The 18,886-nt window shown below is 50.0% G+C and overlaps 1 protein-coding gene across 2 annotated transcripts in view; it reads left to right on the top strand.

Annotated features, from left to right (window-relative positions):
- Positions 1-16,334, top strand: part of PHGDH (phosphoglycerate dehydrogenase) — a 32,313-nt gene extending 15,979 nt beyond the window's left edge. For both annotated transcript variants that reach the window (XM_054547645.2, NM_001135273.1), the window contains 7 exon segments: positions 6,769-6,901; positions 7,430-7,578; positions 9,248-9,400; positions 12,521-12,653; positions 13,900-14,030; positions 14,924-15,161; positions 16,005-16,334. In XM_054547645.2, coding sequence (XP_054403620.1) covers positions 6,769-6,901; positions 7,430-7,578; positions 9,248-9,400; positions 12,521-12,653; positions 13,900-14,030; positions 14,924-15,161; positions 16,005-16,159 — 1,092 coding nt within the window. In that variant the 3' untranslated portion in view covers positions 16,160-16,334.
- The last annotated feature ends 2,552 nt before the right edge of the window (positions 16,335-18,886 follow it).

Genomic DNA, 18,886 nt, shown 5'->3' with positions numbered 1-18,886 from the left:
AAAACGAATGAGGCAGTGTTGATTATTGCTGGAGAACTCCCTTTATGGGAGTTTTACATGATTATTCATAAGGAGGTGGGAAGAGCTGTTACTAGTAAGCATGTTTTGGGTGGTCCTCTGGGTACACATGAGTAGTAGCTGTACATGCTTGTTCATTTGGCACATGTCTTATTAGCATCTTAAATCTCCACCCAGGAGTATGTTTTTTACTATTATAATGAGCAGGGGGTCAGTTTGAGGACAGGAAAAATCAAAGTGCACAGGTTGTCTAGATGGGAAGTTCCCTACTGAAGATAGCTTTGCTTGAATGAGCTCAGTTATAATATGAATGCCAAGGCTTATTGTGTTGACTGTAGGATCACCAAGGTTGCTGCACTTCCTTGATTACCTATCCTGCCTCACAGGGAGGGTGCTTGTGTCCTGCCCAGTCTTTCTTTCCTTCCTGCTTTTGTTGTGTCTGCTTTCCTGTGATAATTTAGAAAACAGGAACAAGTTTATGGCCTCACAGTAGAGCCTTACATCCATTGTCCATCTGTCCTTCCAGTTTCCCTCCATATTTCAGAAAAGATTTAAAAGTGCTTGTATGTACACTATGATATGATTGTAGAGCCTATGGTGGCTGGAAGACCTCACACCGGTCTCAGAAATCACACCTATCTCCTGTCTTCCCCCAGGTCTCTGCCTTTTCCTACTCTGGGAGCTCAGTAGGCTTCTGGCTACTCCCTTAGCAACCAGAGGGTTGCAGTCAGTAGCAGTGCCACCCACTTGGGCTAATCCAGGAGACCCTGCAAATGAGAGAGACAATTCAGCTAAGAGAGGGGATCTGCAGGGCTTCCCAGATAGGCCAAAGAGATGAACCCACTAAGGCTACTATGGGACATCTCTCTGTTCACTTTCTGTTTTAGGGAATTACAGGGATTATAGGGTCAAACTGCAGCCAGGAAGTCTTTAAACATTAGGAAATTAGTTTTGACAACCAGATCATGTCAGATCTAGAAAAGTTTACATAGAGCTGCTACGGAACTCTCCCTTTTTCTACATTCCTCCTACCTTCTTAGAGTTAGAAGGGATTTTAATAGATTAACCCTTAATTTTACATTGACATCTAGAATTTGTAAGCTTATGCCTAAGGACTCATAGCAAATGGACAGTAGCCTAGAGCCTGGTGAGCATCCCATTGTACACATTGAATATTATCCTCTCCCTCCTGCCTCCACTCCCCATCTTATTTATTTAAGTCAGCCAGATATCTTTCATAAGCCTCTGCACTGAGAAGGGCCAGGTGTATTCTTGATCCCTGGACTGCTGAGAGAGGTGGATGTAGCCCAGCAGGATCATTGATCATGTAAACAAACCACAGCCTTGCCCTCTGTGCAGGGATGGTGGGATGCCATAAGCCACAAAGAGCACTCTCTCCTCCATCCTCTTTTGTAAGGGATCAAGGGTCAAGGTTTAGTCCATGGAGAATTTTGATCTAAAAGGCAGAGATCAGGAGTTAAGTAAAACTAAGAGCACTCATAGCCAAATGGGTGAGCATTTCATTGATGAAGCAGTAACTGGGAGACAGGCTCCAGACCAGTGGCCATTCCAAGGCTCCTGCCCCCTTCCCCAGGGGGTCCTCTTCCCCATGACTCCCCTTCCCTGGGCCTTCCTTCTCCGTGGCACCACTACACATCAAATTCCTGGCTCAGCAATATTCTTCATCATGGAGACTTCAGCAGTGACTTAAACCAGATGAAAAGCCCCACCTCATTCCTGAATGATTGAGGTGCTAGGTAAGCTTGTCTGTCCATCTGGCACTGCCCAACTCTCTACCCTGGGCTGCTTCCAAGAGGTGCATGGGTATCTGGGACCTTGAGCATCAGTATCAGGAAATGGCTGACACCTCTCGGGCATGTGTTTGATTGAAAGAGATGTCTACAGCCTGCTCATTTCAGTGTTAATCTGTACCTCAGAGCAGGTCACCCACTGAATGTTTTATTCCCATTCCCAGCATGGTGTGGAGGGTGCCAGTGCCTTCACTTTGCATTTCTTCTGTCCAGATGTCTCTGGAGGGTCATTCTTAACTGTCTTGCTTCCAGAACGTGCTCTTTGTAAACCCCTGAAACATAGCTTGGATCATTCTGCCTCCCACCTCAACCCTCCGGAGCTGCCTGGACCTCAGCATTCCGGAGAGTCTAAGTGGCCTCTGCTCGTACTCAGCTGCTTACCTCGACCACGTCATTATCATACTTTTGAATCTGGATGAATTTTGTCTCAGGGCGGAGAGCTCACCAGTTCTAGTGGTCTTGGAGAACAAGATTTTCTAAAGGGAAAGGAAGATTCTTGAACATATTGTGAAAGACATGTATAAGCATCCAGACAGGAAACGAGGATAAGTGTTTATTAAACACAAGTTATTTCATACTAGCCTCATTCTGTCTTTGGAAACCATTATTAAACTGGTAGAGTATGGAAATCCCTAGATGTCATATACCCGGACTATTTAAAGTTATGTTTTAATCATGTAATAAAGGAATGCATTCTCATATAAATTAAAACATGGACAAGGCTATACTTGATTACCAGCTGAACCCTAGTCTCCTCACGGTAAACATCAGTTTAGCATGTCATCCGAGACTTTTCTATGTATTTGCACAGAATGCATACAGTTCCATGCCTATGGATGGATTCTTTGGCTGCAAAGAATGGAATATTGTTCGTGATGTTAAGAAAAAAACATGTTTATCTCAGAACAACTAAATCTAGCATATTTTTAAACAGTTGTATGGAATTTTATTGTGCAGATAAATTGCTTTTTATTTGGCCATTCTCTCAATGATGGGCATTTAGATTGTGTATAGATGTGGACTTTGGTAGGACATCTTTCATGATTCCCTCGGGGTTCAGATGGAGCCCCTTGAGCTTGGTGCTATTGAAGGGATTAGTGCTTGGTGCTGTTGTGGAATGGGCCACCTCAGTTTGGAGGGAGATTGTATGCAATAGTGCTCCACCTTGCCCACGATTCTCATCAACAGCCTGAACCATGTGTCATTTGTGGATGGCAGGAAGCAAGGAGAGGTAGTTAATACTTAAGGATGCAGAATCAGGTCCGAAAAGACATATGAAGGCTAGAATGGTTGGGCACCCTCACAGGAAACTTAGCTAGAATACATTTCTGCACCCTACTTGTGGGTCCAAAAAGCAGCTAGACAAGTTTTAGATGTAGAAGCATTTGTCAAAAGCTTTTCTGGGGGAGCAGGGCTTTGGTTTACAAAAGAGCAGTGTGGTTATCAGTGGCATAGCTGATAGAAAAGGTAACCTGACATTTGGCAGCATTAAAAGAAGTATGGCTTCCGGAGCAAGGGAGGTGACATTCCTTACGCTGTGGCCTGACCAGCCTGCAGCCTGCTTGTGGTCTGAGTCATACAGGTCTTATGCTCTATACTGTTCTGTCTGCGAGAGACTTTTTCTCAATAGTGTTGCTGAATAACAGGTCGTGACCTCAGAGACTCAGCTCATTCATGCTGGTGTGTTCCTTAGAATGTGTTAAGAGGCACAAACCAATCAAGAAGCGAGCCTTGTGCTTTATTATCAAGGTTTTCCTTGAGGGAACAGACAAGCATCTCTTAACAGTTTATTTGTAGCCAGCATTGTGATGAATCCAACTTTAGCCCAGAGGGATGGATGTTGAACCTGAGGCACCAGTTATCACTGATTTTTTCAGGTCCAGCTAATGTTTGCTGAGGTCTACTGTGTAGGTTCCTGTGCTCGAAATGACTCTGCAGGGTCAGAATTATTATCCCAGGTTTACAGATAAGGAAACTGAGGCTCAGGAAGGTTCTATGATATGCTGAAGATAATGCGACTATGAACTGGTGAATTCCGGCTCAGCCTTCCAGGCTGGCATTCTTTGCCCAGTACCACTTGACTTTATTCATGATCCATTGTAGGTAAACAGTCCCTGTGCCATGCCAGTATGCTTAGCTATTCCAAGGACAGACACTCTCCAGGATGGGCAGCTCCTGTCTCAGTGTGTTACCTGGAATGCTTACTGCCCAGAGCAGTGATTCTCAAATTCAGAGCCTCGGGTTCTGGCAAGGTGCCTTAGGGACACAGGTGGGAGCAAGGAGGGGCCCAGGGAGACAGTGGGTGGTGGCACATTGAGCCTTCACCTCTGCAGCTTTGAATTGACCTGTTTTTATATTTGGGTCTCTGTTTAAGATTTCATTGCCGTGGTAGGGAGAGTTCCAATGCTAAACTAAAAATTCAGCTGTGGGGCAGAGAGAGCACGTGACAGTGAGGGTTCTTCTTCAGAGCCTCTTTAACTGGGAGGCCTCCTTGCTCTCCTCTGCTCTGCTGAGCCAGCAAGGCCCTGCAGCCAGCATACCAGCCTCTCAGGGCTGCCTTCTGTGACCTCAGGCAGGTAGGAGCCACCAGCTGCCCTGGAGTCCTGCTTAGAAAGTGAGGCTTCCTCTGTTGCCTCAACATCAGGAGTCTGCCCTGGGGCTGGGATTGAGGTGAGGGAACCCCTTCATATTTCTCCCCAAGGCTTCTCTCCGGGAGTAGTCTTTGAATGGTGTGTACCCAGAGGTGCTCCAATGTCTGTATATTAGGACATCTGACCCTTTCCAGGACACACCAGGACCCTGACAGGCACGTGTGTCCTGGGCCTGTTGTCACCCTTTCCATCCCCTCAACATTGTCTCCTAGTGTCGAAACCCCAACCCCCAGCTGAGTTCAGCTCTTCTCTGCACTGGTTATCTCAAAGTGGAAAATGAGAACAGAGGTTTGCTCAGCCAGATTCCTTCCCTGCAATCATCTGCAGATAAATGAGACACTCTCTGTGAAAGAAGGAAGCTGAGTCAGTGCTTCACTGACCCCTGAGGAAGATGCTCACCTGCTCCTCTCCCCAACCCCCTCCCTCCAGCCCCAGGCACCTGTCTGTGGAGGGGGCCAGGTTCAATCTGCAGGGTCCTTCCTCCCGCCAGCCCCCAGGTTGTTCTTGGCTCCTGAGCATGGAGTAGACGTCAGTCAGGCTGGACCTTGTGATCTCTATTGGTGTTCCCTTCCTCTCCCCACTCCATATGAGAAAAAAAATACATCTGGATTAGAGATGAACAGGGCCATTGTTCTGGCCGGCCTCAGGGCCAGCAGACAAAGAAGACTTGTGACAACAATGGCAGGGATCCTGTCTCCTCCCCTGGACACTTTCTCCTCCCCACCAGAAATGAGTAGGTTACAGCTGAGGGGAGCAGCAGTGTCTGAAAAAGACCACCAGCGTTCTGAGCTGGAGGTTCTTATAGGGCGTGGGAGAGGCAGCATCTTTCCCCAAAACCTGCCTGATGGTTGGTGTGGGGCCACTTGGCTTTCCTTATTCCACAAGGCTAGTGATGAAAAAAGGGATCCAGAGGCTTCACCTTAATCATAACCATTTTAGCTTCTGCCCTAGAATTACTGAATTTGAAGTCCTCTTTCCTATTATGTTCTTTTTTATTTTGTTTTATTTTTTTTTTCTGAGACAACTTGTTCTGTCACCCAGGCTGGAGTGCAGTGGCACAATCTTGGCTCACTGCAGCCTCAACCTCCTAGGCCCAAGTGTTCCTCCTACCTCAGCCTTCTGAGTGGCACAGGTGCATGCCATCAAACTTGGCTAATTTTTTAAATTTTTTGTAGAGGTGGGGTCTCACTATGTTGCCCCAGCTAGTCTCTGACTCCTGGAGTCAAATGATCCTCCTGCCTTAGCCTCCCAAAGTGCTGGGATTATAGGCATGAGCCATGGCACCCATCTTTCCCATTATGTTCTAAAGTATCTATACTGTATCCGTAATTTCAAAAGTAATTTATGAATAATGTAGTAGAGAACTTGAAAGCACAGGAAAGCAAAAAGGAGAAAAATAATTCCACTACCCGGAGACAACTGCTGTTAAAGTACTATGCTGTGTATTCTTTGTTTTTGTCTAATCCTGGGCTCACTCTTTACATTCTCTCTCGGGGTTAAGGGGGATTTCTCTTCAAATAATTCCCAGTGGTTGAATGTGAGAGTGAGAGATGGCTGCAATCATCTGCCCAGCTCCTTTATTTAGGGTTGAGGACCCAGGTCCAGGGGAACTGACCTGTACCTTTCCACACAGTGGGCAGTGACTGGGGGAGGACACAGGTCAGGCTTCCTGATTTAGAGGGCATGCAGTCTCGCTCCCGCTCTGGGTCCTGCCTTGTACCCCTGTTGTCCTCCTCCTTCGCTTCTGCTCACTCTCTTTTAGTACCTGATGCACCTGTTTGCTGGACTGGACCCTCCAGCTGCAGCTGCCATTTCTCCTCCTCCCTTTCCTGGCTGTCCGCTCCCCACATGAGTGCCCTCCCTCCCTCAGGACTCCCTGCTTTCTAAGGACTTCCAAGCTCCACCTTGTCCAGACATACATGAGCTATTGTTGCATCCGTGTGTGGTCACAGCATGGAGGCAGATGCACCTTCTTTTGAGCTCTGGCTGTGCCCCTCCTCGTTGTGGAAGCCCTGCTTCCCTCAGCTCTCAGGCAGACAAGAACAGTCCCAGCATCATTGTGTGGTCACGAGAATTAATTAAGCTGAGCATGGTACTTAGTATATGGTAAATAGTACTTAGTATGTGGAACATGGTACTTAGTGTATGGTAAATTACCTGGAGAATTAATTAAGCTGAGCATGGTAGTTAGTATATGGTAAATGCTCAAAAAATGTTTGCCATTCTTAAGAATAACACTACTAATAATTAAGAATGGCACTTCCTCCCTCTCTCTTGCTTCCAACCAGACTATAGGGTATGACCCCATCATTTCCCCAGAGGTCTCGGCCTCCTTTGGTGTTCAGCAGCTGCCCCTGGAGGAGATCTGGCCTCTCTGTGATTTCATCACTGTGCACACTCCTCTCCTGCCCTCCACGACAGGTAGGTGTGTCCTTACATTGTGGATTGGTCACAGAAGCCACAGACCAGTTAACAAATGGGGCCTCCATCTGAGCCTTCCCCAGACAGTGGTAACCAGCTGTGGGGAGAGGTCCACCTGGGTCCTGCAGAGCCTGGTGTTTTGTTAGACACCCATACATTGGATAGGGGAGGGTGAGCCAGCTAGAAGTGCTTAGGGTCTAGGTGAGCTGGGCACAGGGATGACCAGTGATCCTCGTGGATGCTTTCTGCAGCCCCTGCAGGGCTTTCTGATTCCCAGACCCACTTGAAACAGTAATATCTCAAGAATTTCTAAGATGTTTCTAAACTGAGTCTGGCCCAGATCCGTAACAGGGACTCCTGCCCCAGAGCATCTGAGGAGGAAGAGATGAGAGCAAAGAGGCTGCCGTCCAGCAGGAGAGAGGCTCTGGGAAAGAGCTGGCTCAAGGAAAGGGAAGACCTCTGGAAGCCAGGGATGAGCGTGGGGATCCTGGTGCTGCCCCAGCAGGAAGATGCTTCTCTTTCTTCCAGGCTTGCTGAATGACAACACCTTTGCCCAGTGCAAGAAGGGGGTGCGTGTGGTGAACTGTGCCCGTGGAGGGATCGTGGACGAAGGCGCCCTGCTCCGGGCCCTGCAGTCTGGCCAGTGTGCCGGGGCTGCACTGGACGTGTTTACGGAAGTAAGTGCCTGGCAGCCTCAGCGTCAGGAGGAGGGGAGAGATAGGGAGCAGAGAGGCCCATGGCAGGGAAAGCCTGGCGTTTTACAGAAGGCCTCTAGCTTATTGTCTCTTTCATCCATGGTAAAAGGAGAAAACTGTGTTGCCAAAAACACACCTTTGTGGTTTGAGGAGTCCTTGCGGAGCCTGGTATGGAGGCAGCTGTGTGGTTTTCTGCGAAACTCAAGCTTTAAAGGGGACCCAGTTCCTGGTTCCAGGCTTCTCAGACTGCTAACATATTGACAAAGATAGAGCCACAAATCAGTTCTGCGGTTGAGGGTCTGGAGCAGGGAGAGAGGGGGCTTTAGTGTATAGTTGAGGTACCCTGATGGAAGTGCAGTCCCATTGCCAAGAAAATGTCCTTTCCACTGTTCATGGTCATTCCTTTTTCCTTCTTCTCTTCCTGGGTGGACAGAAGCCAAAGGATACTGGCAGTATTCCCTCAGGGTCCTCGGGGTGAGCTGCTTTCCCAGCTGGAGCAGAGGCTCAGCCTCACACCAGATCCAGTAGGGAAGAGTGCATTTGCACTTGAATCTTGTTGGCTCCTCTCCTGAAAGATCCTGTCCCCAACATTGGAGCTTCCCCTGATGAGGAAGGGGAAAGGACATGGACTTTGGATTAGGTAGTTGGGTTTGCAGGTTACTAGCTGTGTGTCCTTGGAAGGTCACTAGCCCTCTCTGAGCCCCTGTGGCACTCACTGTGTACTCCCAGCCCAGGGCACACAGTGCCTTTTGGTTTGTAACCTTGGTCATCTTTCTCAACTCTTAGATCATAAGCCCCCTGAAGGCAGGGCAAGCCTTGTCCATCTTTGTAGCACCATCCTTCCTAACACAGCACCTTCTCCTGCTCTCTTCAGCATCCTTGTACCACTTGCTGGTGGTACTTACATGGTTACATGTGGCCGGGACTCACAGGGTTACATGGTTACATGTGGCCAGGACTCACAGGGTTAAATGGTCAAAATTCAATGGGACCAACAGAGCCCTGAGGAAAATGGCCGGAAGATGCCTAAATAACATTCCCAAGGGCAATCTTCTCAGTGAACAGAAGGGTGGAAAAGACACTGGAGGGTGGGGCGGAGGTGCCACAGATGGGCAACATGTCCTGATGAGAGCCAAGATGCAGTTACCTGCGTGGAGTGTCTTGGAAGAGCTGGACACTGTGCTAAAAGTCCAGCAAGGCACATCGACAGCAAGTGCTGCATGGATGCAGGGGGGTGAGTTTCAGGGAAAAGCCCAGTAACAACAACAACAGTAGCTCCCATTGGTCGAGAGCCTCCCATGTTAAAGGTGCATAATCCCCACAGTAATGTTATGAGGGAGATAGGATCAACCCATTTCACAGATAAAGAAACTGAGGCTTAGATCAAGGTTCACCCCCAAGGCACCTAGGTGGTTAAGTGGTGAAGGTGAGATTTGAATCTGGTTCACACTTTCTGCTGTGTCCACTCTGCTGAGATGGAACATTCATGTGGAAGCCCATTATTGAGTCCAGTGACCACCCTGATAAAATAGAAGTGGAAGGCACCAGAACTCCTGACTGCCTTCCCTCCAACTTTCCTGTTGCCTGGGGTGGCCCAAGAGGGTGTGACCAGTCCATGGCAGCCAACCTAGAGGTATCTCTTTCTGGGCAGGAGCCGCCACGGGACCGGGCCTTGGTAGACCATGAGAATGTCATCAGCTGTCCCCACCTGGGTGCCAGCACCAAGGAGGCGCAGAGCCGCTGTGGGGAGGAAATTGCTGTTCAGTTTGTGGACATGGTGAAGGGGAAATCTCTCACGGGGGTTGTAAGTATCACCACCTGGGGCTGGGGGCCAGGTGTCAGAGGGAGGAGAGGAAGGAAGGCATCTTGTAGGGGCTGGTGGCAGCGTGGGTGAACAGATTCAGCCCTGGGACCTGAAGATAAGGGAAATCTGCTTGAGTCAGCACTCTCTGGAGTGGGTGGGCGGGAGCCTCCCGTCTCCAGCCTTGATAGCAGAGGCCTTGGCAGCAGAGACCCTGGCTCAGGCCTGTTATATTGTAGTCTTGCTACAGAGATTGTGGCCCTTCCCAGGCCCCGCCTCTAGAGAAAGGCTCCTTTGTTCTCCACATGCCGTGGGAGTGAAGGAGTGCTGCTTGGGTGCCAGCTGGACGCAGCAGGTGGGGATGTGGTTGGGGGCAGCCATGTAGAAAGTTCGCACCCTGTAAGCTCCCCAGACCCTGCCTTGACAGCCTGCCCTACCCACTCCCAAATGAGCCCTCCATGCTGGCTGACCCCCTTGCTTTCCCCAAATCATGGCATAAGACTCCCACTTCTTGTCTTTGCTTCCATCAAGCCCTTCCTGGCATGCGCGTCTCCTACGAGCTTAACCTGGCTTACACTTCAAGTCCTGTCTCATTCGTTCAGTCTGTGGATATTCCTTAAGTTCCCTGGGTACCAGACATTGTCATAGCTCTTGGGAGACACAGGTGCATGTGGGAGGCTTAGCTCTCCTTCCAGGGGTTTGCTGCCTCCGGATGAAGTCTTGCTTGGCCTTTCCAGCCCCTTCTCAATTCTGAGAACCATGTTCTTTCTTGTTATTAAGGTTCGGTTCCATGGGGTGTTTTTTTTTCCCCCTAATCTTTCTACTTAACCTAAATTCTAAGTTCCCTGAGGACAAAAAAACATGACTTAAGCGTCTCTGCAGCTTGTGTGGGTGGGCCCAGGCCATGGAGTCAAAGGGTCAGGAAAATGGGCTGGGTGTTCTCGGTTGTCCTGGCTGACCCTCAGCTGGGCAATTTTCGCTGGTGAGGACAGCACTGTGGCAGGAGAGACAGGGATTTTGGTTCTGCCCTCCCACCTCTGGATTGAGAGCCCAGCCCTCCAGGCCTCTCTGCCCCCTCCATCCTGAGGAAAGAAGGGTGCCTACTGCTGCCCAGCAGCCCCACACAGTCCATGGAAGTCAGCAGGGCTATGACCAGCAGCATGCGAGGAGGTCAGCAGAGACTCTGACCTGTCTGCATCCTCTATGCTCTATGCTGTGTGGGCTCCTCAGAGCAGAGCACACTTCACTCATCGTGCACCTGGTCGGCCTCTGAGCAGGTTCATTCCTCCCAGGGGATGCTGCTCATTTCCCAGGCTGAGGTTTGAGCTCATCACCATTGCCAGCCAATCTGGGCTTCAGGGTTTTACCCTTTCAGCCTTCTCAGAAAGCAGCTGTCTGCCTTCCCCATCGCAGCCTTGCGATTTATTGCCATTACCATTAGGTAGCAGTGACATTCCAGAGGTTTTCCTGAAAGGGACTCCTTAATGTAAGCTCTTGCAGAGGGAGGGGGTGGGGGAGGGAGGGGGACCTTGCAGAGAGACGGGGAGGAGGGGGTGAGGGTTGTATGGGCTCTGCCCTGCTGGGTGTAGCTGCTGCAGGACACAGGGTTCCATCAAATGGACCACACAATGTCCCCATCTTAAGAGGTGAAACCTGTGGGTCAAAATAACTACCCTTAGCAAATTGAACTGTTCACCCACATCAGCAAATAGTCTTATAGTAGCCATTTGGAAAAACAGACATTTTTGTCACATAAGAAATATATTTTCCTAATTCTTTCCTGCATTTTCCCCAGTTCAATTCTGTTCTAACCTCAGACACAGAATAACATTAGGGTCAGGTTGGTGTCCAAAAGTGCCTGACTCCTCCCTGGAATTCTCCCACCTCTCCACCAGGGAAGACTGAGAATCCTACTTTTACTCGGGAGCCCTGTGATGGACACCTCCCCGGGCTTGGGCTCTGCAGGCCCACACAGAAGACAGAGAGATGTGCCGAGGTGCCTGCCTTATGGGCCCTCTTAGTTGGACTTTCCTCTGCTGCTGCAGGCCCTCAGCCCCAGCAGTGGCAGCATGGTGCTCCAAGTCTCCTCCCAGCAGCTAACTGCTCCACCCCGCCGCCCTTCTTGTCTGTGACCCCTTGGAGAGGATCCAGGGGCCCTGCAGCAGGAAGCCTGCAGACCTGCCGCCCCCCACACTGGAGAGGCTCCCATGAAGCCCAGCCTCAGCAGTCATTTCCAATACCATGATTCTTTCTCTGTTTAAAAAAAAAAATTCTTCCAATGATATCTTTACGAAAACAGAAAGAGAAGCATCTGTGTTTCCTTCTAATTACATCTTTTAGCTGCCTGTTTGATTTGCATCTTTCTGAGATGGTTGACTTTCCAGGTTATCTCAATAAGAGTGGCCAGATGCCTAACTCAGAACCAGAGCATTTTGAACCACAAAATGGAATTGAAATTTTGGCCCAGAACAAGCTGGTTCTGTTATCAGGCCCCTGGGTGGGGCAGGGGGCAGCCAGCCAGGTCCTAGACTTAATAACTTTTGGGGGATATGGGGCTTGTGTCCCCTCAGTGTCACAGCATGCCTCACAGTGGACTTCGCATGCGTTGATATTTGAAGCATGATCATCAAAACTTTGTGATAATTGATCGTAGTGTTTAGTGACAATGTAAACACTTAAAAAAATTCTAGATAGAAAATAAAAATGAAGGCAAGTTGGGACTGCCAGAGAAGACCCGTCACTCCTTATCCAAGTTATCTGCGACTCCCGTATGTTCTGTGTCAAAGACTCACCTTTATTGTGCTGTCCAATCCCTTCCCCAGTGCAGAAATAATAAGTCTCCCATGGAGAGGGCTGGGGCAGACACAGTATGCTGAAAGGAACAATTTTGAGTGGTTGTGGCCTTCTGTGTCCATTTCTGGCTCTACAGCTTTCTTCATTTGTAGGAACAAGTCCTTGTCCTGTTGTTAGTGGCTGATGGAAGTTGTCACCCACCAGGCACCCACCAGGCAGGAGGGACCCTATACTGTCTTTCTTGTAGAGCTGGGTCTTGGCAGCCAGATCTTGATTCAGGATCTGCCATGCCTCTTCCTGACCACAGCCCCGCTCCTCCATCCTCTGCAGGTGAATGCCCAGGCCCTTACCAGTGCCTTCTCTCCACACACCAAGCCTTGGATTGGTCTGGCAGAAGCTCTGGGGACACTGATGCGAGCCTGGGCTGGGTCCCCCAAAGGGACCATCCAGGTGATAACACAGGGTGAGCTGGGGACCTTACAGAGGGAGCGGGAGGAGGGGATGAGGGAGTATGGGATCTGCCCTGCTGGGTGTATCTGCTACAGGACACAAGGTTAGTGAGAGGCAGTGGGGTGGCTTGGACCCTGCCCTGAGTGTAGCTCCCTTACTACTGGTGGGAGGGTGGTAAAGGGAGGGGTTAAAAGAAGTCGTTGGAAAGATGTACTGAATATTCATAAATCATGTTTATGTAGCATTTTTAAGACCTAGATATTTTGGGTGCAAGAGAGACCTCTACAAGAGAGAGAGTTTCATGCGAGAGGTTATAGGATGGCTGGAGGGAGGCCCTAATTAAGCAACAGGATGCTGGATTCTGGTTTTTGGCCCTGTCTCTTGCCTGCTGTGTGACTCTCCCTTCTGAGGCTTGGATTCTTCACTTGTAAAGTGAGAGTTAGGGGCAGATGAGCCAGGAGGCGGTGAGGACACTTTGTGCTCTGTAACTTGCTAAGGTGGTACCTTGGGCCATCTGACAGCCCTGAGAATGTTTGCTCAGCCGTGGAGTGGGAATGAGAACAGTGCCCTCTGTCCACCCCTCGGGCTGCTGAGTGGGCTGTGGCCACCTTTGCAGTGGATCCAGTACTGTGCGGATGTGGTTGAGTGACCAAGGAGGGCTCCAGTTTCCTTAACCCTGTAGAGGTTATCTTTCCCCATGGACTCTTGGGTGTGTCTCACAGTTGGGAAGAGATTGCAGGGTGAGGGCAGCTAAACCCCAGGCATTGACAATACCAGGGAAGGGCAGAGCCAGGGGGTCCCACTGGCCTGGGTGTCCAAGCGCTGAAGGAAACAAGGCAGGGAGCTGGGCAGCGGTTGCTTCGGTTACTTCTTTCTGCTTTGATTTCCTGAGGCTGGCAAGGCTCTGAGTGCCATGGAGGGGTAAGAGTAGGGAATTTTCCAGTGTCCCCTGGGAGAATAATAGGTAGGCCAGGATGGCCAAGCCAGGTGCAGGGTTGGGGAGCGGAGTGGAGTTGAGCTGAGTTTTGGACAGGAGTTTCTCAGGGTGGTTAAAGCATCCTGGGTTTCCTGGCTTGGGCCCAGATTATGCCTCCTCTGAGCCCACTGAAGGGCGAGTGGACCTGCCTGGGGAAGGCTGCCCTTGGGGTCCCCAGGGCAGCGAGGAGCCCATAGTCCAGAGCTAGGTGCCAGTGGCTTCCTGCCCCCTCCTGTGGTGCTCAACAAACAGTGACCTCATGGTAGCTTCTCTCTGTCCCCAGGAACATCCCTGAAGAATGCTGGGAACTGCCTAAGCCCCGCAGTCATTGTCGGTCTCCTGAAAGAGGCTTCCAAGCAGGCGGATGTGAACTTGGTGAACGCCAAGCTGCTGGTGAAAGAGGCTGGCCTCAATGTGCGCCCCTCTCCCCCACGCTGCCTCCCCATCCCTGTCAGCACTAGTCTTCTCCCCCACATTTCCAGAGCCCGTTCGCTGAGCGGAGGCCTAGGTGCCAGCCTTGCATCGGCCTGTCTACCTGTGAGGGGTAGCTGCAGTTTCTTCATCTGCAAAATGAAGACACTGCCTGGCCCCGAGTGTTGCTAATGGCACTGCTTTGTGTATGAGTGCTGTGGGAATGGAGGCAGTGGCAGTGTCCCCATTTCACAGCCAAAGAAAATGACGAGCCAGTGTGTTTGGCTCTGCCCGACATGGCTGCCAGGCCGTGTTTGACTCTGCCTAACTCCCCTCAGGGCTCCTCATGCCGTAGCACCCGGAGCAAGCGGCACGTCCTACTGCCTCGCACGGCTTCCCATTGGCGCCTTCCCCTCTGGTTCCCTGTTTAGATCAAAGTCTGTTTCAAAGCCTGTTGCTCAGCCAGTGGGAGCTGGCAGAAGGGATAGGCAGTAGAGCTGCCGTGTCCTCACCCTTCTGCTCCCCTCCACTCCTGCATCTCAGTCATGCCACTGATGCTGTGCAGGAAGCTGTGTCAGAGCAGGAGGGACCAGAGTGGAGTCTCCTCACAGCCCTGCCTCCCTCCTTTTCTTTGCTCCCTGTTTTCCTCCAAGCCTTCGCCTGTGCCTGGCAGATCTCTTTGCCCTCCCTTTAAGGAGATCATTGGCTGTTCCAGGAAGCTGATGCCAAAGGGCACACAGCTTGGCCCATTTGCCCTCTCCCTTCTGGTTCTGAATTACTGAGCACATTATCCAGGCTGGAGCCCTACATCCTACCAATGGGTGATTTGGCCAAGAGAGGAGGGTGGACGTGGTGCAGCCAGGAAGAGTAACTGTCGCCTTGCCTTCTCCACACAGGTCACCACCTCCCACAGCCCTGCTGCACCAGGGGAGCAAGGCTTCGGGGAATGCCTCCTGGCCGTGGCCCTGGCAGGCGCCCCTTACCAGGCTGTGGGCTTGGTCCAGGGCACTACACCTGTACTGCAGGGGCTCAATGGAGCTGTCTTCAGGCCAGAAGTGCCTCTCCGCAGGGACCTGCCCCTGCTCCTATTCCGGACTCAGACCTCTGACCCTGCAATGCTGCCTACCATGATTGGTGAGGAGGGCCCTGTAGGGCTGGCTGGTGTCCTTGAGGCTGGGGTGGGATCTGCCCTGGAACTCAACTCTACTCACCTTCCTTTAGCCCCTCTTCATGTCCCAGGGTGTCTCTGGATCTGCACCATACAGAGGGTCTGTCATGCCAGTTTTCAGAACCTTCAGGGAGTGGATACTCAGTTCAAAGAGGGAAAGTGCCTTATCCAGGGTCACAGAGCAGCATGGCAGGGGTGGGGCCATAGCCTCTATTCCTGCCCAGCTGTAGGTCCTCAGCTCGCCATGTTAGGTACACTGGACCAGCTTGTGGAGCCATAGCCCAGGAGCTCAGGGACATTCAGTGCAGGTTTCTTACTCCTGCCTGCTGGCCCTATGGCTGTCCCTGGTGGCCAGCGCAGCTGCAGCAAAACCTACAAAGCCTTCAGCCATGGTGGGCATCTTGGACCTGCCCCAGTCAGCTGGGGCTTGGGCTGCTAGGGGTTTTGGCACACGTCCATGTTTGGCGGAGGGTGTGCCTTCAAACCCTGAAGGGCCTAATTTCACCATTCTTGCTGGCTGCCCAAGGGAACTTTCCTGCTTTTCTCCCTTGCTGTTGGCTGGATAAAACTGGCAATCAGAAAGTCAAGAGCTACAGCTGATGATCACTGTGTTCCCAGAGAGTCAGGAATATCCATGGAAGCTGAGCAGATGCCCTGTTGCTCTCCCATCTCAGCTCTTTGATTCTGAGACCATCATCCGCTCATTGCACCTTTGATCACAGAAGCTTAGAACTTCTGACTCTGCTCCCAATCCCTCGCTCCTTTTTCCCCTATCCCCTGTGCCAACCAGGAGTTTCTTCTATTTCCAGGCCTCCTGGCAGAGGCAGGCGTGCGGCTGCTGTCCTATCAGACTTCACTGGTGTCAGATGGGGAGACCTGGCACGTCATGGGCATCTCCTCCTTGCTGCCCAGCCTGGAAGCGTGGAAGCAGCATGCGACCGAAGCCTTCCAGTTCCACTTCTAACCTTGGGGCTCACTGGTCCCCGCCTCTGGGGCTTTTCTGAAGAAACCTACCCACTGTGATCAATAGGGAGAGAAAATCCACATTCTTGGGCTGAACGCGGGCCTCTGACACTGCTTACACCGCACTCTGACCCTGTAGTACAGCAATAACCGTCTAATAAAGAGCCTACCCCCAACTCCTTCTGCGCCTTTGTGTGGTCATTATCCTAAAGCGCCACCAGAGGGCGTCCAAAGGCAGACGTAGGGTTTGGTTCAGACTGCGGGAGCGGAGCGGGTGTGGGGGAAGATTGGGATGAGCAAATGGCTTGGTTGAGTTCTTTGAAGATGATCCCTCTCTTGTCTGTCGAAGGTTACTCAGAGGCACTTTTACAGGAACAAAGTATTTCACAGTGCTACGGTATTTCAGACCCCCTCCATCTGGGAATATACATGCACATTAATAAGTAAGATTCAACACACAAGCCCAGCATTATGTACCAGGCACTGGGCTAGGTGCTTTACTTTAAGAGGAGAATTCAAACCTGACCCTTTTTCCATAGAAGTCTGGTGAGAGGGACAGAGCATGCAGAGGTCACTGGAAGCAGTGAGTGATGCTACAACAGAGGCGTATAGGAAATTCTCTTGAGTCCACAGGAGGAAGTAATTTGAGCTGAGGATATTGGTGTCTCAGGAGATGTTTAGAAGGATTTCATAAGGGAAAGAAAGTGTAAAATTATGGGGGTATGAGACTATTTGGCAAGTTCACAAGGCAAGTTCAGTGTGGGTTGGTGAACATGTCACTTTTTTTTGAAAGATGATTTTCATGCAAAATAACAGCTGAACAGCATTCTACCCAAAAGATTGACTTCAGGGAATTTTTTTCCCCATTAATAAGGGATGATCCATTCTTACTGTGTGCCCAATAGTGTCTGTTTCTGAGATTCCTGGCCTGGCTAAGAAAGCTTGACACAGGGCAGCTGCTTGGCACTGGCAGGGGCTAGTTCAGCACTCTGACCTCCTTAGTTTTGTGATGGAGCTAGGCGTCAATAAGAACTCCAGCAGTAAGGGCCGTGTTAGTGTCTGCAGTGAACTCAGAGGGGTTGGCCTTGCTGTAGCTCACCTTGAAGGGAATGGGCCTGGTTGTGAATGTCATGGTCAACTCTGGACAGCTGTCTGACCGGGAACTCAGTGTTTAATTATCCTAGTCCTTTGTTTCCTCATCTGTGGGAGGGCTAATGGTGCCTCTCACAGAACTGCAATGAGAATTTACTGGATTAAACAGTGACTTATGGGAAGTGCCAGGAGCACTTGGTGAATGTTGGTTTCTTCATCCTATGCTAGTCTGAGAGCAGACAGGCAGGTCTCAATCCTTTACATAGAACCAACCCCATGAACCAAATAGTTCTCTACATGACCTCATTGCAATTATGTTCAGCCAGATCTAGACACTGGGTGTCCTGACATCAGACAACCCATTATCTCCAAATGGAAAAATGCCTGTGCCTCACATGGCATCCACTGAGGTCACTTGAGTGCACTGATGGGTAGAAAAACAGGCTGAAATTTATGAAGTTAAAAATTCAGTTAAAAATTGAGCTCAACGTTTAGCCTCTCAGCCTCCTTCCTCATAAGCCCCTAAACAAATCATGTTCTGTGCACTAAGGTCTTCGGAACAGTACTAGAAACCCGGATTACTTGAGCATCTCAAAATGTCTTCCTAGACTGGGTCATGAAAGAGGGCATGGGACGATCTCATGGTATCACGTGTCCCATGGCTATCCACATAACCTCTCCCAAACTTAAAGGGCAGGATTCGTTGTAAAATTCAGCTGCTTTCTTTAGGAAACTGTAATATTCTTCATAATAGCTGCATCAATTTACATTCCCATCAACAGTCTAGAAAGTTTCTCCTTTTCTCCACATCTTTACCAACACTTGCTATCTCTTGTCTTTTTGGTAATAGCCATCTTAACAGGTGTGAGGTGGTATCTCACTGTGGTTTTGATTTGCATTTCCCTGATGACTAAGTAAATAGGCCAGACACAAAAAGAAAATTATTGCACATATTCACTTATATGTGGAATCCCCCCCAAAAAAAGAGGTCAAATATATTGACATAGGGACTAGAAAAGTAGTTGAGGGGGTGTCTAGGGAGATACAGGTCAAAGAATGTAAAGTAGAAAATACATAGGGTGAGTAAGTCAAAAGATCTTATGTACAACATGAGGACTATAGTTAATAGCAGTATATTGTACTGACGATTTTTCCTAGATTGCAGCTGCTCTTGCCGTGGTGGCAAGGGGATGGGTAACTTTGTAAAATAATGAATATGTTAATTTGTTCCATTACAGTAACCATTTTACTACATATATATCTCTTACAACATCATGTTCTATCCCTCAAATATATACAATGAAATTTTTGAAAAATCCAGCTAGTGCTACAGGGAGGGTGCCATGGACTCCCTCATGTTCTCTGTGGTATGTGGCATCTCTTCACTGCCCCTTTAGAGTAGAAGTTCATTCTTGTGCACACTGGCTGGGAAGCAGAAGGCTGGCTGTGAGCTCAGGGTGGAGGCAGGGCAAAAGCTGGGCCACACGCAGAATCTGCCTCAACGTGCTGACTCCTGAAGATGTGATCAGTGTGTCCCCCTAGAGCTTGGGCTTGTCTCATGGTCAGTGGCGGGGCCATCCTTTGCATCAGTTTTAACATCACATGTTGAGTATTCCCGTTTGAATGAGTGTATCAT

This window comes from Pongo abelii, chromosome 1 (genome assembly GCF_028885655.2).
Source record: "Pongo abelii isolate AG06213 chromosome 1, NHGRI_mPonAbe1-v2.0_pri, whole genome shotgun sequence".
NCBI classification, from domain to species: Eukaryota; Metazoa; Chordata; class Mammalia; order Primates; family Hominidae; genus Pongo; species Pongo abelii.
Note: the sequence above shows the minus strand (reverse complement) of the source record. Positions and strands in the feature narration are given on the sequence as shown.